Source organism: Drosophila mojavensis, unplaced genomic scaffold (assembly GCF_018153725.1).
Source record: "Drosophila mojavensis isolate 15081-1352.22 unplaced genomic scaffold, ASM1815372v1 contig_74, whole genome shotgun sequence".
NCBI lineage: Eukaryota > Metazoa > Arthropoda > Insecta > Diptera > Drosophilidae > Drosophila > Drosophila mojavensis.
The window spans coordinates 17,023,033-17,044,259 of record NW_025318899.1 but is presented as its reverse complement, the minus strand read 5'-3'; the positions used below and the strand labels follow the sequence as shown (position 1 = coordinate 17,044,259).

At 36.7% G+C, this 21,227-nt stretch overlaps 2 protein-coding genes across 6 annotated transcripts in view; both read right to left on the bottom strand.

Moving 5' to 3' along the window:
* LOC6582815 (heparan sulfate 2-O-sulfotransferase pipe) overlaps nt 1-21,227 on the bottom strand; it is a 51,137-nt gene that overhangs the window by 10,753 nt on the left and 19,157 nt on the right. For 3 of the 5 annotated variants that reach the window (XM_044009641.1, XM_044009640.1, XM_015162602.3), the window contains exons 2-3: nt 12,946-13,112; nt 5,319-5,377 (exon numbers count right to left, since the gene is read on the bottom strand). In XM_044009641.1, the coding sequence (XP_043865576.1) occupies nt 5,319-5,377; nt 12,946-13,112 (226 nt within the window). The other 2 variants (XM_032731096.2, XM_044009642.1) reach the window with 2 other exon arrangements.
* Nucleotides 648-1,224, bottom strand: LOC6582812 (heparan sulfate 2-O-sulfotransferase pipe). Its single transcript, XM_032731097.2, has 2 exons — nt 1,071-1,224; nt 648-1,002 (listed from the first exon to the last, which is right to left on the bottom strand). Exons 1-2 carry the CDS (start codon nt 1,201-1,203, stop codon nt 764-766), a joined length of 372 nt encoding a protein of 123 aa, XP_032586988.2. The 5' UTR covers nt 1,204-1,224; the 3' UTR covers nt 648-763.

Genomic DNA, 21,227 nt, shown 5'->3' with positions numbered 1-21,227 from the left:
CAGCGAATAGACGATTTGTCAAGTTTCTTTAATGCATTCATAATGAAGAATATAGATGGACTTTTTTAATCAAACTTCAAGAACATAATAATGACATTTATATATATGTACTATGTAAAATATCATTTATTTATTTATTTATTTATTTTTTTTTAAACATATACTTTTGTAAATTTGTTTGAATGGTGGTATTTTAAATTTTAAAACTATCAAATTTTAACAAATAAATTTTATGGTGAACTAGCCACGCTTCAAAAACAAAATCCCATTTTCAATTTTATCGAGAGCAAGAAAAGGGAATGAACAATGAAAAAGATCGAACATCAGAATCTCTAACGATATTTAAGTAATGCCTGAAAAAGTGAAGTCAAATCATCGATGGTAAAATATAAGAAAGCAAAAAATTATAAACGTTCACAATTCGAAGTCTTTCAGGTCTCTTATGGACGGTCAGACAGATTCACTCCATTTATAGTACTGAGGGCTGTGCCACGGCTCCCACTACCCATTATATACAGAACTAATATACCCTGAAATATATACTAGGTGATATACTTCACTGGGCCGAGGGTATAACAAACATTGAGAGAGAGAGAGAGAAAGACATAGATAGAGTCATACAAAAAACTTTATAAACCGACTGCGTTGGTAAGAGTCTGAGAGTCAACATATATGTTAATGTATTTAGGAATTTATTGAAGCTTAGTTTATGCGAGCATATATTTACAAAATATGTATACATATTGTATATATGCACGTCTGTTTAATACTCAGAGTCGTCTTTAGCATCGTCGCCGTGCATCTCCGGCATCAGCAAATAGTCATCATCGCCAAAGCGTTTGCCATTCCCAAGCGCTGCATACTGCAGATAGAGACGCTGTTTGCAGAACTCATAGAACTCGATTTCGTTTGTCAGATTCTTGCGCAGAATCTGGCGCGTCTCGTCGCTCACGATGCGCGTGACATTGTTGCGATTGATGCGGGACAAACGCTCCTCACCCACTGCAAAAGCGACGCAAAGTTTAGGATTCCGATCTCAGCATTCAAAATATAACTCAAATGGAGCTTACGATAATAGGCCACCTTGGCGTGCCGAAAATAACGTGGTATATAGTGCTCCAGCACGGTCAGTGTGATGTTTGTATCCTCCCAGGTGCCCACCACGGCGTATTCCGACTCCACAGTGTGCTTGGCCTTCTGCATGGCCACGGGCGAATTGAAGGGCCTGACTCGGGAATGGAGAGATTCAGTGAGAGCTGTAGCTCCGAGCCCTGCCCTGCCTTGACTACTTACATGCACAGCTTCCTGTTCATGCCGCAGAAGAACAGCGTCTGTCGGCGATGATCGCCCGCGGGATTCTTCACCTGCATCTGCTCGAAGGTGCAGTGCGGATCGTGATTGCGCACACAGGTGTCCAGGTCCAGGTTGAGGAACTCGTCCGATGGCATTTTGATCGCATTTTCGCCCAGCTTGGCCTTCATGTCGTTGTAGTACCAACGCGCCCGGACATAGTAATGCCAGCTGATGATGCGCTCGATGGGATCTCGCACCAGATTTATATAGATGGGGCGTGGCATCTGGAAGCGGGTGAAATTGATGTAGGCTATGTGCTGGCTGTAGACGTGCGGCTTGGGCCGTGTCAGCAGATCACCGATCAGAGTCTTCTGGCCCTCCTTGGGCAGCATAATGGTCTCCCTGACGCTGCCCTTGTTGCGCGCGTGCACAAAGCCGTTGATCTTGCCCAGGCGACGCATCAGCTCCATTAGCGACTGGCTGCCCACCTTGGGCACGCGATTGAAGAAGACAAAGTCCGCCTCCGCCTTCTTGGTGTTGTTCAGCGCATCTGCTGCCAAATTAAAGCCAGCCTCATCATCATCATCGTTAGCTTCATCATCGTATAGATCATCGTCATCGACATTCCTTGGCATCGCCAGCTGCCTGTCGTGCCCGGCCTTGTGCAGATGATTATGCGATGTATGCGCTATGCGATGATTGTCCAGTTCATCGTGCATCATCTCGCGCGAGTGGCCATTGCGGCCATGTAGCTGGAGTAGGTTTTTGTTTTGTTTTTTTTTTTTGTTAAAGATCTAAGCTGTATGTAGATCCCATGCCCAGTTCCAGTTTCAAGCAACACACTAAACAGTTAGAAGAGTTTTGAGAGTTTTGAAAGGGCCCAGGCTGGCCGAAAGTTAGAGTAGATTTTATTCTTGAAATCTTATGCGCTAATTGTTCGAACTCTGCGCCATCTGCTGCACTGCTATAAACTGCTTATTCAGACGCTGCCTGACAAACTGATAGAACTCGATTTCCTGCGTCAGATTGCGACTGAGCAGGGCACGCGCCTGCTCGCTGAGGGCGGGTCTGAAGGCGTTCCGATTCACATTTTCCATATTGCTCGGCATGGCATAGTAGAGGTCTGTGGCGCCGGCGAAATATCTAGGTATATATGCCTCCAGCACACGGAGCGTTGTATTCGTATCCTCCCAGGTGCCCACCACGGCGTAGTGCTGCTCCACATTCCGTTTGGCCTGCTGCATGGCAGACCGGGAGTTGAAGGGCCTGCGAACGGGGGGTTGGGGTGAGCACGGCTGCGCTGCGAGAGCTGCTCGACGAGTTGGGAGTGACTCGAAGTCGTATGATGTTTAAGGAATGGAATTTACTAAGTATTCTCTTTTCCGGATTGAGTAAGTATTTGTATTTGGCTTATCTTCATATGATGTGTAATCTATGGATCTCATTCTTATTATTTCATTTTTGATTCAAATTAACATTTTTGATATAATTTGTTTCTTCACATATCTAAAAAATCTTAACATTAAACTCAAAAAATTATTCATAAAATAAAAAATAATTCGTTTTTTGTATCTTTCAATTATTTAGTCTTATCATTTAGTTAAAATATATTTTTACTTATAGTTCCAAAAAAGTTTAATAAGGAATAAGAAAATAGGTTCAATAATAAATGGATATAAATAATAAATGGATTTTTGGCTACGCATTAATTTAGAGTTTCTTAAATTGAACCAATACGTATGTTGGATTTTAGCTATAAGGTCTCATATAGATATTACTTTATCGTATTACATTTTTTTCCCAATCCAACTTTTGACAAGAATAAAAATTTTATTATTTTTTAAATATTTTTTTAAAACATTTTTTTTATTTCTTTTTTTTTTTTTTAATTTTTTTTTCGACACTTTTATTTGATTTTGATTTCACAAAAATTTTTAAAACCTCTTAGTGACAATAATTGACAGTTATATACATACAAAAAACTTATATTATTATATATATGTATTATATATTATTTTCTCAAGTACTATATTATAATTTTCTCAAGTAATAATTATAATATACAGTTGGTATTATCCAAAGCTTATTCAATGAATTGAAAGATGTATCAACTAACATACATATCATTTGAAATCAATATAAAAATTCTAATGCTCAAATATGATAATATTGATCATCTAAAATTTCTATTATTCAAAGCTTGTACATCAAAATCAAGCCATTTACAAAGTTTTCTCTAATCAACCCAAGAGCAATTTCACATTCCTTACATCAATCAGACTTTTGTCACCCAAAACTGATCGAGCATGCCTTCGCTCATCTACTCACATGCAGAACTTCGTCTGTTGGCCGCAGAAGAATAGAGTTTGTCTTCTATGATCGTCCAAGTGTTCCATATCCAGCTGCTCGTACACACACTCCGGATCGTGTGTGAGAAGGCAGTGATTGAAATCCTTCTTGAGCCACTGCAATGATGGCACTTTGAACTTGCTGCCAAAGGTGTTGACACGATCGGCCAGATACCAGGGCGCGCGCGCGTAGTAGAACCAGCTGACCAGCCGTTCGATCGGATCCCGCACAAGATTTATATAGATGGGCCAGGGCTGTCCGAACTCGGTGAAGTTGAGAAAGGCCATGTGCTTGGTATACGAATTGGCTGTGCTGCAATTGAGTATCTCGGCCTCTAATAGATGGCGTGCAAAGCCGGTATCCATGAGTATCGTTTCGTATAGATGCTTGGGATCGCGACGCGCCTGGAAATTGTTGCGCTGGGCCAGCAGCTTCAGCAGCGCCATCAGCTTCTGGCTGCCCGCCTTTGGCACTCGATTGAAGAATAGTGTATCCAGTTGAGCTCGCGGCGTGTTGTTCACCTGGGCAGAGCTGGTCAGGTGTTGTAGCTGTCGGATTGCGAAAAGTGGCAATGCAGTGGTCCAAGTGTTGTTGTTGTTGTTGTTGTCACAATCACACACACACGAATACGGGACACAGGAAAGACGAGTGGGTAGCACAACAAGTACATAAGTAAATGGAACACACACACATATTTAGGCAGAGATGGAGGCTATAAGCGGATTTCAGTTGAAGCAACAGGCACAATTGGGCTGTGGGGCAATAGGCAACCTGTATTATGCATCAGACTCGGGGCAACACGCAACAGGCATCTGGGCACACTCTCTGTTTTATTTTATTTTATTTTTTTTAAATCTTTTTATTTGCCTATAAACCCATTGGCGTCAGCGACGCAATTTGCGCAGCTGACACTTGGCTAAATGAAAATCCTAGTCGTGGACTTACCTTTTACGCGTTTACGTTTCATAATTATTAATCGAATTTCTATCATTTCTATGATGCAACTGGCGCATCTGGCACTAACTCAATCAAAATTTAATCGCAAAAAAAAAAACGACTAAAATAACTGCGCTAACAAAAATTCCAAGACTGAGTCAAAGTGTTGTTGTTGTGTTAGTGTAAGGAGGAGAGAGACAGACAGGGAGAGAGATAAAGAGAGAGATAGACCAGAGTAAGAGTCACAGCCTGAGCAGGAGAGCGAGCGCTAAGGACTAACTAAAGTTCTAATTTATTGTATATATGTGTATATGTATATGTGTTTATGTATGTGTGGGTGCAAGTGTATGTGTGGTATGTGTATGCGTGTATGACAAATACAGAGAGAGAGAAAGAGAGTGGGAGAGAGAGAGAGCGAGAGCAGGCGAACGAGAGCGATTGCTAATGCATACGATGAGCAACCCATACGATGAGCGAGACGGCAAGAGAGCGCGCGAGAGTGAGAGGCAAACAGCAGGCAAAAGTACGCACATTGTAATAAATATCAAACACCAAGGAGCCAGAACAGAGCTACCTTTTGAGAATGTTTTGGATGGTTTCGTTGAAGTCGATTTCGATTTTTTTTTTATGGCCAACCAAAATGCAAATATGTTGACGACAAATGTATGGCAAATGCGAATCATAAAACACATATATATGTATGGGTATATATATGCATATAGAAAAAATTGATAGCTTACCTGACCGGTGCTCTTCAGATATTGATAGGTGCCATGGAGCGTATTGATATCATCGTGTTCTGCAAGAGAAAGAAAAATAAATTAGAGGAGCATATCTTGAAGGCATTTATGGTGCTGTAGGAGGAGTGAGAATGGAGAGAGGGAGAGTCAGAGTGAGAGTTAGAGAGAGAGAGAGAGAGAATGAAACAATGCCATGGCATTCATGTTAGTGAACTCTCATCAGGCTCTTCTTGCATATTGTAATAAGATCACTTTTAATGGGGAAATTGAAACCAGATCTCTACTCTTTGATCTGCCGCGAGTTACTCTATAATTATTGCTAAAGTAAAATGTTTTCTATATTAGTTGAGCTATACAAATATTTTAATAAATCTTATAGTAATCGAATACTAAAATTTGATAGTCAGGAGAGAAAGCCAAAAAAAAAAAAAAAAAAAAAAAAAAATGACATATCGAATATAGAAAATTAATTATCTTATTATATACATAACGAAATGCTCTTAATTTTTGGCTATTTTTATATTTATTATATTTATTATATCAATATATTATTATAATAATTTAATTATTTATCATAAATTATTTTATTTATTTATTTCAATTTTAATTAAGCAACATAAAGGTAAAGACTGCTCCAATCGTGTTAAGTTATATATACATATATATATAACTATCGGCAATTGCTATTGATCAAACCGCAGACCTTTCAATTTCCTCAGCACACATCAATTAACTTTCAACACTCACTGTCAATTTATTACAATTATTAGCTCATATTTCTGCATTGACCTCAAACGCTCACCGAGGGCAGAGCCAAGCTCCGCCCCTTGCGGGATGTCCGCCAATACTTTTACTTTTTTTCTTTTGCTTCTCAAAAGTGTTTATGCAATATTTGCGATAGGGGAAGAGCACTCGATTGGCAAGTGGAGCTGGCTGAAGAGACGGCCAGAAATATTAAGCGAAGTGAGTGCAGTTAAATATGCAAACTCATGAAGATTCCTTTCACTTTCGCAACGAACTGCAGTCGGCAGGATGATCTACCCTATCGGGGCATATCAGATCCCATCTAGTGAAAAGCCTTATTAGCCATTGCACACTGAATGTTAAAGTCTCTTTCAATGTGTCTGCTGCGAGTTACGCCGAGTGTTGCAAGGGCAATTAAAATTTTAATGGCCACGCATATGTCAGGCGTTGGACGAGGGGCGTGGGTAGAGGCATTCAAGAGACATAGTCAGAGAGGCAGACAGAGACACTCTTTGTGTGTTAAGCGCTTGCAATCGCACACTAAACGACGGCAATTCAGCATTTGGACAGGCGGAAAACATCTTGATTATTTATATAGTTTTTTCTTCTGTTCGTAAGAGAAGTGCCTGCGGGAAGTGGTTTTCAGTGGTGTGGGTAGCTCGCACCACTTTCGTTTTGCGCGCACAGCATTTCATAATTTGGCCTGGATGAACAAGGAAGCTGGCCGCCCGTTCGAGTCGAACACATGTCCAACAATGCCCATAAACCAGATTCGATATGTGTGTTTGCCTGGTCTGGTTTTGGTCATTGGTTTTTGGCCTGGTCAGTTTCACTGAATGATCTCAATGAAAGTCCCCAGGCGGTACATAACGTGTTTGCAGCCAATCCAAGCCAAGTCACTGAACCAGAGTGAAATACATTTTGTGGTCTGGCCAGGCCACAGTGAAGCCTTTTTGCTTCGCGCGTTGTTTTACTTCTTATTTTATTTTTCTGGCACTTTTTGTGCGGTCTTGAAATTGGGTTACATGCATGTGCATGTGCACATAGCCGTATGCAGTTGCAGCTTGCAGTTTGCAGCTTGCAGCTTGCAGTTTGCAGTTTGCATTAGCTACACCCTCTCAGTTACTCGACAATTGCTCAAATCCAGTTTTTGTTTTCTTACTTCTTCTTCTGTTCTGGCTGCTATTGCAGCCAGCTCCGGCTATTGGCCATTTGCACATTCATTGAAGGTGAACCACATTACAAGTGTTAGGAGCGAGAAGGCACAGAAAGTGATATGTAATGAGATTATTTGCCCACTCAATGGCTAGACACAATATATATATTATATATGTATAGATTGGCACCGTAGAATCACAAATGACGAAACAATTAAAGTCGATTGCAATTGAAGTGTTTTAAAGTTTGTCCAATTTATATTTACATTTTTACTCTTTTCTTTTCTTTGACTATAAATGGGTAAACGTTTAAGGGAAGTAAAGCATAAAAAAAAAATATATTTAAGAAAAATGTAATACAAAAATAAATAAAATAAATAAAATAAAATAAAATAAATAAAAATAAAAATAAAAAAATTAACTAAATTGCTCAAATTTTGCATATATTTAAGCTAAATAATTTTTTACAAATTTAATTTAAATAATGCTTATTTTTAGAATTAAAGTCTAGCTCAATTTGAATTGCTACAAAGTTCTTTTAAAATTTGTAGTTATTTTCCCCCTTTTTAGCAACTACAATTAAACAAACTTCCATATATATAAAAGATAAATATTTATAAAAACTTTTATTAAGGTTCAGCTAATTTATTTTTTATATTTTTTATTCCCACTTTTTACATAAAATTGATCAATTTTAAATATATAATATCTAATAATCTATACAAAAATACAAATTAAATAACAATAATTTTCCTTTTCCATACAATTCAAGTCTTTTTGCTTTCATTTCAGCCTAACTCAGTGTAGTAGCAGCTACTTGGCTCAGCCCCTTGTTTGCAGCTATTATTTGTTGTTTTGGTCTTTTCAGTTTGAACAGCTTTAACTATAGTTTTGCCTAGCCCAAAGGCCAACTAGCTGGTTAAGTGTCTATCGTGTGCTCCAATTGGAAATAAAGTTTCTGGCGGCTTAGGCCAAACCGCATTTAACTGGTTTTTGCATGCAATTTTATTTGGTAGCTGCTATGGGTAGTTTGCTTGTAATATTTGCTTATTAAATTAATTAAATAGAAAAGTTTGCAATGGGAAATGTTTGTAAGCACTTGAAGAATTGAAATGTAAGGAAAACTAATTTACATGGTAAAAGTTGAAATAGCAAGACAAATAACAACATAAATTAAAAAAAAAAAAAGTTTAAAATAATAGTATTAATTATTATAATATAAGAAAACAGTTTGAGTTATGAAATTGTTTGTAATTTTATTTTTTAAACCAGATTTTTGTATTCACGTTTGGACTAGTAAAGATTGATCTCTTTTATTTATTTTATTTAAAAAAGTGCTTAAATTACGCCGTTTTTTTTCAACATTTTTCAATAACATTTTAAACGCCTAAATCTAATCAACAGCTTAATCAGCTGTTAAAAGGAAGCAATTGTTTATATTAACACTCTCGCCTACTCACTCAATATTATCTAGATTTTGACTACAAAGAACTGTTATCAACCATATAAAATATATGTTTATACATTAACGGCAGTAATCTCTTCAATCAAATCTCACACTTTAGCGGCATTTTTCAGCTTTAAGAACGAACTGCCAGCTACCTGCTAACTGTGTTAACATGCTCATCAGAGCTGAAATAAGCCGCAAGTCAGCAAGATAAGAAATACACACACACACACACACACACACACACACAACATAACGTTTTACCTTGTTTGTTAATTAGCCCAAGTCAAGTTCAATGCGGCTGCCATAAATGTATATACATATATAAGAAGAAAAAGATTAAGAGTGTATAAAAAAAAAAAAAAACAACAGCTGAACACCTGAATGTGTCATCGGCTTGACTCGTGTGAGTATTTCGAGTGCACTCGCATTTGTTTTTCAAAGTCGTGCGAGTCAATTATATGAAATATTTATGAATGAATAAACGAATGCTTGGCTTAGGCTAAGAGGCGGCATTTGCTGAAGACAACAAAATATTTTATCCACGTCAAGCGAAGGTTTTTCTCTCTTGTCTTGGCCATTAGCCATTTCTCATTGGCTTTGGGCCTAAACAGACAATTTGTAACTGTCGTCTGAGCTCACAATTGACGCGTGCGCAGTCGCAGACAACTACAACAACAACCACAAAAGCAATAACAATAACTGCTAGCGAGTCACAAGCATAACCGTGGACTCTACAGCTGCTGCGCAGCGGCAACCCACAACTGGCTGAATATCTTCGTATTGGAGCGCATCTGCAGACAAAGCGACGTCAGAGTCGGAACTATCATCATTGTGATCACATGACTGCTGCACAGTGGTACTAGCATGGTGCATACTTGCTATAAATTTCGGCATATATTCATGAGTCTTAAGTGGTTGAAACTAGCAAAATGAAATTAGTAAATTTAAGATAATTTTATAATAAATGAGAAATAAATAATAAATACTTAAGGAATCATATAATAAAATAAATTAATAAAAAAAAAAAAAAAAATAAAATTAAAAAATAGATAACAATACATAAATAAATAAACAAAACGTATATAAATAAATAATTAAATGAGAATGCATATATGAATAAATAAAAAATAAAAAAATAGATCAATTAATAAAAGCATAAAAATATATTTAAAAATAAATAAATAAACTAAATGTATTAATGAAAAATATATTTTATTAATTAATAATTAAAATCAAATGAAGATGAGAATGATACATGAACAAATTAATTATATAAAAAAGAAAATGTATAAACAAATAATCAATAATAAACCAAATAAAATAAATAAATAATAATAATATATAAATTAATTAGGTTAAAACAATATATGTATATATATAAGGTATTTATTTATTATTTCATAAATAAAAAACGAATAATTGATAAGTCATCTTTTTATAAACAAAATAAATTAGAATTATTATTTCTAAATTAATAAATAATAATTCGGATATCTTTTCAATAATCTCTGCCATCTCTCATCCCACTGTGCTTGATTCACTTGGCTTTTATGGCTAACCGTCAGCGCACTTTGGCGTGAAGCAGCCGTGTCGCATTATCCCCGCCATCAATCCCCCCTCCTGCCCGCTTGCGCATCTATCCACGTATGAATTTGTCCGCTAGGTTTTTGGCATACTATCGTCTCGACGCTCGACTCTCGAGTCTCGTCTCGACTCTCGGATTTCGCCAGTGGCAGCTGCCGCGGTAAGCAGCTCTGACTAATTTGCAAGTGGAATTGCAGGCCTAGACGAACTCGCGCTTCCGGCATTGGAATTAGGGTTTTGCATGCGGAAAGTTTGATTTGATTTCAAATGAACGTATTCCGCTGCAGCTGCACTCGCAGTAGCAACAGCTCGCAGTAATAATAGAGTTATTAGTTGGTGAGCTGATTGGACATAAGTATGGGCCTCCACTGCCAAGATTCTAATGATAGGCCCAATTGTGCTATAACACCAGCAACTCGCCGTACTTGAACACAACTCTTTAAGGTATACAAACAGCGACATGGTGCCCGGCTCAACTGGGCCACGCTGTTCAAGTGGCGTTCGTGACGCCTCAAGCTAACACTTTCGGGCCCCGAGTGCAAAGAACAGTGTCAAGTGGCACTCAAATTACTTTGTGTAGTTTCAATTGGCATGTGAAATCTGATCTAGTTGTATGTTTCTGATATGGGCTGACCAAATGCCAGCAATTGAGTAAGAAATTTAAATAAAAAAAAAAAAAAGAGTTGATAAGTTATATAGTAATTTTTTTTTTTTAATTTGGAAAATATTATCAATTATTATTTTTATTATTATGAAAGAATATAATATTCAAATGATTGCGTCAACTTTTCCGACAGCGCTTTATTGAATTTTCATGACTCGCTTAAATAAGTGATATCTATAATAATATAATAGCTCGCACATTGGTCTGAGCTCTTGAAAATGTGAACGAAATGACATTGCCTTAGAATAAATTATGGAACAATGTCAAATGGAACGACCGCGGCGATCAATTTAGGAGCTCTCATTGCAAAGAGAGCAGAGTCAAGTCGACAAATTGAGGGAGAACCTTGCTCTGCTCGACTTTTATCATATTAGGTATAATAACAGCTGGGTTGGAATGAATATTGTTTTATTTCCCTTATTATTACATATAGCTAGTAAATAATTAATTATCAAACGACAAGTCTTATAGAATAGTGTGTTTATTATTTTTGTTAACTTAAGTAACTGCTGAAATATTCAAAATTTTATTTATGATTCTAGCTGAGACCTTAGTTTCTTTTAATGTTGAATTTGGATAATATGCAATTTTTTACAAGCTTGAGGAAAAAAATAATTGAAAACCGTTCATCAAAATATAGAATTAGCTATATGTGCTCATGAATATGGAATATGGAATATGGGATATGGAATATGGAATATGAAATATGGGATATGAAATATGGAATTTGGGATATGGAATATGGAATACGGAATACGGAATACGGAATATGGAATACGGAATATGGAATATGAGATTACGACAATGGAATATGGAATATGAAACAGTTGTGCTCTTTACTCCTATTAGGCAGGGAGGGAAACCACGATAAAAATTTTGTTTAGAAATATTCGCAAAGGAAAAATTTTAAATGAGAATTTCCGGACACTTATTTGACAGAATGTATATAAACATATTAATTTGTAATAATAATGCTAAACAATAGCTTTTGCTGGTGTCTAATTATTTATTATTTATTTGCAGTCAAATTTAAGCTCTTCTATACAAATTTCTCCCTAATAATAGAAATAAAACTTTCAATTAAAAGTATATTATTTTAAATATTAAAATAATGCGAACAAATTTAATTTATTCATCTGGCCTTAAGCATATTCAATATCTATTTAGCTGCAGCATATTCTATGGCACCGCATAATTCACAATTTCCGCAGCTTAAAAACTAAAAGCGCTCTAGCTTATGAATATTTACTAATTGAATTAATAAATATAAAAATATATATGTAGGTAAATGTTTTAAAAAGCTGCATCATTTATCCATATATATATATATGTATATGCATTCGTATATGTATTTAGTTAGAAAATAAAATAAACATGTTCGCATGCTTAACGCATGTCAAAAGGTTAAACTGCCCTTTGGAAAGCCATGAACTAGACCCCTTTTGGGAAAAACTGTGCGCTGGCATAAGCTAAATAATTCATAAATATACTGGAATATGAAATATAGATGTATATATGGATTATTGTAAATTGGTGAAGTGCTGCTATGTCTATATGCTCCGATATATTTATTATGCTTATTTTAATTGAGCTCATCTGTCTGTGTGTCTGTGTGTTTGTATTTGGGTTTTGTCATAATTTATGCATGTATAAAGAATTGCGCTCTAATTTGGCTTAAAACATTCAACTAATTTATGGTTTGCCAGCGAAATACATTGCAGCACGGAAAGTGTTAACAAAAAGGCATTTTGCCGCTTTGTTTATGGCCTGGGTCAATGTGGTCATTAAAAATCAATTGGGCGTAGCCGCAGCGCTGCGTTTGCGTTCGCTTTGAGCTTCCTGTGCTGGAAGGGCTCATATCCGATAGCTGCAGTTGTAGCTGCATCTGATAGTCGGCATTTGTAACTGTATCTACGCATGTACAATCGAGCGAAAACTTTGACACACTTGAAGCCTTTTGCCGGCCTTGTCTCTAACAACAGCCCCGATGCGTTTTGTATTTAGATTCGTATCTATTTGGCTACTTACTGCCCGCATCATGGCCGCTTATGTGATTGCCAGTTAGTCCCAGGGCCGAGAATTCCGATGGCTGCAGCTTCACCTCCATCTCCTTCAGACGACTGTTTAACTTGTTTGTGTGCATGAACAGAAAGAAGGTGCACGATATGGCCAGCAATGCAATCAGCTCCACAGACCTGCAAAAGCACAGAGAAAACAAATTGATGATTGAAACATTGTTAGCCAAAAGGTTAGCCTAAAGCATTCTATTTATAGGAACGTTAAGCTTTTGTAATTTACGCTAAATTGGTTTTTAGCAGCTATTATTTCATTTACACTTCGAGTCGCCGTCACACACAGACCGGCGATACTCACACAACTGCAGCTCCAACTCCAGCTCCGGCTCCTCTCCAAGTGTGCGCTCTTGGCCTTTTGAATGACCCAACACCGCGTCCACCTCCGCCCCCATAGCGAAAACTACAAAGTATGCGCTGTGACAACATTTAATTAAGTTCTGACAAGCCAAAACAAAGCAAAACAAACCCAAACAGAAAGGCAAAACAAGGGGAGCACTGCAGCAAAAGAAAGCAACTATAAAAATTATACAAGAAATTAACAAACAAAATGGAAGGAGACGGTGCGCAACAGCAGAGACGCCACTGTACAGTGGCTGCCAAAAGATTGGCTATAGAGGCAGTCGCTATAGGATTGGTAGTACTAGAAATACATCAACTGCTGTTGATAACATTGAGATAAGAAAATATTTGATATTCGATTAGGAATCGTCGTAGGTTTACTGAATGAAACCTTACGTAATACTTTCTGTATGATTAGCTATATAAATTTGCAGCACGTAGCTCTGAACTGAAGCCCAGAAATAACGTAATCTCTCAAGTTGTTTTGGTTTGATGCCAATTTTGTTTGCCTATTACGCATATTTAGCTAATCTCTATAAGGCATATTTAATATATCATGTAAAAGCTAACACGCCATAAGTAAAACTCGCGATTGATGTTGATCAACTGAGTATATAAGGAGGGATGCATACATAAATAAAATGAGTTATAATAAAATATATGTGTATTAGATTATATACGTATGATATTTATGTATATATAAGAGATATAAGAACTGATATATAATATCAAATATATTTATTTAATATATTTATTATTTATTTTTATTGATATGTATATATGTTTATAATATATCATATTTATACGTAATGATATTATTTAAGAATTTTTTTTTATAATATCCAATAATAATATATATTTATTATATATGCACATGAATTATTAATAGTCAATTTCATTTATAGAAATAATTTTTATTTATAGAAAAGCTCTTTCAAATATTCCATCTCTTGTTGAATACATCGATATATATTATATATGTATTTCTATGCTATTTTATATTTTTTTTATATTCAAAGTACTTGAAGCAAAAAAAAACTTTTAAGGCAATGAACCAAATGGTTGGCTGCGGCTCATGCCATAGGGGCTAAGCTGGTCGCCGCAGACCGGAAGGAGCTTCTAGTTGGCCTCTATATTATTTTTTTTTTTTGTTTTACAAATTTTTTCTTTATTTTGTATTCCGTCTGTATACTTTTTTGAAACATTTTTCGCTGCTTATTTTGTTTTGCTATTTTATATATTCTCCATTCTGTTGGGTTGATAACAAAACAAAGCTAACAAAGCAAGAGCGAAAATAAACCAAGTCGAAATTGCAATGCAAACTGTTTTCTTTGGGCAACTTTTTTAATGCAGCTGTCGAGGAATCACAAAAGAAACAAAAAATAGAAAAAATTAAAAGCAAAATATTTTTTACTGTTTGCTTTTGTTGGCATAAATCTACCGGCAGATAGCAGCAGCAGCAGGAGTAGGAACAGCAGCAACAGAAAATAAAATAAGCAAAGGTAAAGAAAAACGCTGGAACAACTAGTATCAAAATAATAATGACAATAAATGCGGCTATAGGAAAAAGGAAAATGGAGGGGAAAAAAAAATAGAAAGAAAAGAAAATGCTAGGCAGAGTTTTGTGAAGTTTTGTCTACTGACTATTGTTGTTGTTGGGACAGTTGCTGACTTAGTTTTCATCAGGTGCAAAAAGTAATTTATTTCAAATGACTGCACTGGCCGCCACTGAGCCGAGGTTGAAAGTGGAGCCAGTTTGGTAAGTGGTAAGTGTAGAGCCGAAGCCGAACGCCTGCTCCAAATCACAGAGCTAGAAGCGAAAGGCTGACTTTCATGTGGCCAGACGACAGTCTGGCAGTCTGGCATTCAGCTAGGCAGCTAAATGAAATGTATCTGACGGATACACCGTCACCGACATGGCCAAAAGGCGTTTTAACTTTTTGGCCACCTGCTGTGCGCACTTAGCTTTAGTTCTGGTCGTGGGTGTTTATTTCATTAGCCGAGCCGACTACAGTTGATGCCGAAAGTTTGCGTACCAAAACAACATTTTACTTATGTATGCCACTGAGTGAATGTTTTGTTTGACGACAATGCAAGCACCACCTCTCTCTCTCTCCCTCTCTCTCACTCTCTCTCTCTCTCTCTGCGCCAACTTATTGTTAAAGTTGACACTAAAGTGCGCCGCAAATCCCACTTAAGAGCTGCTTCTCAGATGTCAGCCACGCCCGCACGCCTCCCAACCGCCCGCAGCAACTTTAACTTGTTCTGTTCAGCATTTTTGTTCTTCTGTTTTTTTTTCTCCTCCCTCGTTTGTTCAGAAATTTATTGACATTTTGTTTTTGCTTCGCGCCCCCAAAGGGCCGCATGGCGTGTAAATGCCGAAAGTTATGTGATTATTAAAATAATTTTACGTGACTGCGTCGATTTCATTTTCGGACATCGCAGTCAACACATTGTGCCGACTCCAACTCGAATTTTCGGATTCTGTGTGGATTCCAGTTTCAGTTTGAGTTTCCAACTGCCAACTGCCAACCGGCCAACCGGCCAACTGGCCAACTGGTGACTGCAGTTCGTTTGCTGCCACGTACCACATGTGCCTGCCATTAGGGACCTACACTTGGTTCGTTAGCGTTTTTTGTGTATGCCTGCGAGACGAGCTCTATTTCTGTTTCTATTTCTATTTCTATTTCTATTTCTATTCCTACTTCTCTTTCCATTTTCTGTGCATTTATATGTGTTGGGGATCGTGGGAGCAGCGCATGGCGTTGTTAACTATACCACTGCGAAAAATTAAATGCACAACTCGAGGCGAATCGTAGGACAATAATTATGAGTTAATATCAGAAAAAAATCTAAATGAAAATAATGTATAATAAATGAATATCAAAAATATTTTCCTTAATATTCTTCGGGGTCTAAATTATGTACTATTTTATATATATAAAAATATATACTATTAGCTAAAAATATTGATAGAAAAAAAATATATATATTTTTTTTTATTAATAATTACTAAATGTTCTTTGGCATTATTTGCAACAAATTGAATTTAAAAAATTTATATTATATTTAATCACTATTAGTAGTTTTTAAAAGTAATATTTTTTTAATTTTCATTAAATATAAGCATGAACAAAAATTAATAAAATATACAAAGTTCCAAGTTTTTTTTTTTTTTTAAATTATATTTAAAACAATTTTTCTTAAAAAAAAACCTTGAAAACAGTTAAAAATATAAAATTTAAGAATACATATTTAAAAAATTTGTATATAGAATTAAATTTGTTAAAATTATATTCCTTTATATTATTGCTAATTTTTTACATTATTCGAACAACATTTTATTTATTTTTGATGATTATATGCTAATATGTATAAAACTATTTTTTTTTATTTATTTAAAATTTTTTTTAATATTTCTATGGCTTTGCATCGCCAACTTCTAACAAAATGAACTCAATTAAAAATATTTCCTATCAAATGATTGTAACTGTAACTGAAACAGTTTCCTTAAGTGATCCGCAATCAATTTAAGTGAATCGAATGGCAAATTTATTTAGAAATCATGGCAAGAACCAGCTCGTGAGTCGATAGCTTGCAAATCAGTTCCCCTCATCTCCTACCCTACCCACCCCCTCGCGCTGATTGCGCTGCATACAACACTGAAATGGCGCACGCCTTTCACTTCCAGTGTTGCCTAAGTGAGCGAAAGAAATAATAGAAAAAAAATCGAGAAAAAGAAAAAACTAAGCAAATGGCAATAGCAGCAGCAGCAGCAGCAGCAGCAGCAACAGTTGCCGCATGCAAATTGCTCGCCATTTCCGTTCATTGTCGTTTATACGTAAGCACAACTGCATCATAAGTAATTTAATTAAATGATGGTAAATTTTCCAACTAATCAAACTGCAAAACTGCACAAACGGCAGTCAACAAATTGTGGCACGTTGGCCATTAGAAACGATACACACACACACACACATACAACTCAACTAGTTTGTTGCAGTTCATGTGTGCAGCCCGGCGCAACGATAATTCCCGTAAATTGACAAAAATTTATAAGTCATTTCTTGATTTGAGCATTTGCTCAAGCATTTTGCGCAATCTTTATTGACCCAAATGGAGATGCCACACGCAGCGTGTGGCTTTAGTTTCAGCATCGACTTAAGCCTCTGCTGACTCTGCTGCATCGCCTCTGCACTTGCATCAGCTTCAGCTTCAGCTTCGATTTCAACTGCAGCATCAATAAATATTGACATTAGCCACGGCTTAGTTTCTGTTTCGACTTTTGCTTTAGCTTTTGCTTTAGCAACTGTTTCATTTAGGTTTATTTAAAGTTTATGCATTGACAACAGTTTCTGGACTTAGCTTTGGCTTGTCATCAGTTTACGTTTTTAATACAGCATCGATTTTAGCTATAGCTAAACTTCAGCTTAGACAACAGTTTTTGTTGGTTTTGGCTTTAGATTCAGTGTTGAGATCAGTTTTAGCTTTAGCTCCTTCAGCTGCTGTAGCTTAACTTCAGCTTTGATTCAGTTGAATTTGGTTTTCAGTATTCAGATCAGCTTTAGCTTTAGATTCTGTGTTCAGATCAGCTTTAGCTTTAGCTTCTTCAGCTGCTTCTTTGATTCAGTTTCTGTTGGCTTTAGATTCAGTATTCCTCAGCTGCTGCAGCTGCAGTTCTAGCTCTAGCATCGTCTTTAATTTCAGACTCAGCATCGCTCTAAGTTTCAGTTTCCCTATTGGCATTCGCTTCAGCTTCACCTTTAACATCGCCTTCGGCTTTAGCTTTAGCATTCACATTAGCTTCGATTTCAGCTGAAACAGCTCTGCATTAGCTTTGGTATTGACATTAGTTTCAGCTTCTGCTGTGTCATCAGCCATAGCTAAAACTAAGGCTAAAGCCTCAGTACTGACATTAGCTGCTGCTTCAGTTTCCGCTCCAATTGCAGCCTCGACTTTAACTTCAGTTTCAGCATAGACGTCAGGGCTCAGTTTTAGCTTTGACATTAGTTTAGTTTGCAAAATTCTAGACATCTTCAGCAACTTGCATTTGTAGCTTTAACTATAATATAGATATCGTTCATATCATAGATTCATCTTTTACTTCAGCATTTATTCAGATTCCAATTCAACCTCAGTTCAGCTTTTATTCTTGCCACTGCTTAATCTTAAGCTTTAGTTTTGCTATCAACTTCATTTTCATATTAAGTAACTTGAAGTTTTAGCATCATCGGTTAGCTTACATCAGTTTTCTCATACACCCCATCTTCAGCTTCAGCATCCACGTCAGCTTCTGCTTCAGCTTCAGCATTCGCTTCAGCTATAGCATCAGCTGCTGCCTCAGCCGCAGCCGCAGCCGCAACTTCAGCGCCTGAAGCAATCAATAGATACTCGAACTCATTAGACAAGTTTCGAAAGGTGTTTGAACCCGGCTTCGATAGTTAAATTTATTGGCCCGCTGGCTGTTGCGTGCTTCGAGTGGCGGCGGCAGCTGTAGATCAGGTTGAAAGAACTCGGCGTGGTCAAAAAAGAATTATGAATATTGAGTATTTGCACACGGCCCTGACTTTGACCGTTGATTCTATTTGGCCATTAGCATACGGCGCAGTCAGCCAAAGAACCAAACACTTGGCCATGACATAATCAGCGAATGGCAGCGGCTTGAGCTGCGTCTTTTTATAACTAGTTTGGCCCCCGGGTCAGGAGGATGATTTGGCTTATTTTATATGCGCAAAGTGAAAAAGATAAAAATGAAATATATATAGAAAATATATAAGTAAATTAACCTTTGTTCAACAGCAGAAGTTCAATAAACTTTACGACTTTTAATTTTGGCATTTGTTTTTTCTGCTTGCTTGGCTGCAAACCTTTCGCTTGGCTTCATATAATTATGGCCAGTTCATTAGCCAATGGCCATTTGCTATTGTCAACTGGCTTCAGTTTAATGAGGCCTACGGACTGCTGTTTCGCAATGTCTGTGTGAAAGGCGGGTCGCAAAGGTCACGCCACGAGAACTGCATAAAGCTGAAACCGTTATCTAGTAACTGCGCCAGGTGTCGAGGTCAGTCTAGGGTCTTGATATGATTCATGTAAGCTGTGAGAATATTGCGGAATGGAAACAACTCAGAGATAACTCAGACGAAGCTGAGGAAAGCAAAGACGCAAATAATTTATTTGATAAGAATGAAATTGTAAAGAAAAGGAAATTCTTATTTTTTTCTTTCTTTTATGTTCTTAAATTTCTAGCTAAGATAATTTATAGAACTGAATGGGGTTATATTTTCTTAGTAATTGGACTAGGGTTATTTGACCCACTAAAAGAAAACGAACTTGGCCCCAGTAAATTTACTCAAGGCAAGCCAAACAATGGAAAACACTTTTGCTATTTCTTTTACTTCAGCGGGCACTGAAAATTTCCCTGTTTTGTTGATTTTTGGCCGTTTATTTTTTTAATTTTATTTTTTTTTTTTTGTTGCCCTACGCTCACATTTATGACAATTACTTTGTTGCGGTAATTGTGGTTAGATTTGAGATGTTGATTTGTTTTTAAATGCCGTCAGTGTTTTGTTATTAAAATAAACACTCGAAATATATATTTGGATGTACGTGCATATATAGCTCAAGTGTGGCATTGGATTTTATGAAATGAAATGAAATTAAAATAAACAAAATTGCAACAGTTTCTCAGCTCAGACCCGAAGATTTCTGGCCTCTCGGGCGTTGTTTATTTATTTCAGTTTTTTTTTCAGTTTCAGTTTCTGCTTCTCTCTGCAGACTTCAATTAAATCATATGCCAAGCGCTGTTGTCTTCATGCAGCATAAAATTGTTGTATTTGTCATTGTTGTTAGTCGAAGCTGTTGTTGTTGTTGTTGTTGTTGTGTAGCTACTTATACAATAACTAAGTCTCGGCCTAGTGCAAAATAAAGCAAACAGCCAGCAGCAGAGCTGAGTGAAGTAGTGAAAAAGACGAAAAACCATAACAAAACCTAAAAAAAAAAAAATAATAATAAAAAACAATTGCGTAAAAAAATTCACATGCCTCGAATCGCTGCTCTCTGAGATTATACAACTTTCTAATCAAAACAAGCATTACATTATTATTATTTGTATTATTTTTAATTTGTTATTTCTTACTCTATACCCACTATTTATAGTCGGCTGTATGTATTTATTTATTTGCTGGCTGCTCGTTTTGATTTCTCGATGCCAACTCAATTGATTCAATTTGAGCTGCAGCGCGTTTTGTCAGATTTTCCTCCTCTCTCTCTCTCTCTCTCTCTCTGAATTTCAGATATCTTACCGGTTTCTTACGCACTTTCGGCCCAAAGTCGGTCAAGTTGTTGTTATTTTTGTAGCCACAGAGAATGTGGAAGTGTGAGCGAGAGAGCAAGCTGGCACGTAGAACGTTTTAATTACAATTGGCCCACTTTTGCTGCACAGAGATTTTTCGTGTACAGCTGAGCGGAGTCGATGCTGCTATCAGATCCGAGTTAATAGTTTAATTGCCATAGAAACTTGCCCAAAGGCACATTGGGGAATTGCTACATGTACTGCGGCCCGCCATTTAATTGTAGGCTCCCAAAAATGAGCTCGAGACCAAGTCAGGCCCATTGAAATAAATCCTATGAAACGTTCTCTACTTTTCCAAATAGTTCAAAATTTGTATATGAAAAGATGACATATTTCTGGAGAATTTAGAAAGCTTTCTCATGTCTGGCTGTCAGCTAAATGTTTGAGTTGCTGAATAGCTTCTAGGAATTGATAAGCATTATTATTGTGTGAAAAGTTGCATGAGAGCAGCTGAGAGACAAGCAGAAGTTGTTAAGTTTATTCTGAAATTGAGGACTGCAGACTGGGAGTAGAGTTCATCCGAGTTAATTGCAGATAACTGTACA

Bases quoted from the DNA above. Each gene is read 5' to 3' on its own strand.
- LOC6582812 (XM_032731097.2), bottom strand. From the start codon at position 1,203: ATGCAGAAGGCCAAGCACACTGTGGAGTCGGAATACGCCGTGGTGGGC. The intron at 1,003-1,070 runs GTAAGCTCCATT...TCGCTTTTGCAG, and splicing joins CGCCAAGGTGGCCTATTATC to TGGGTGAGGAGCGTTTGTCC.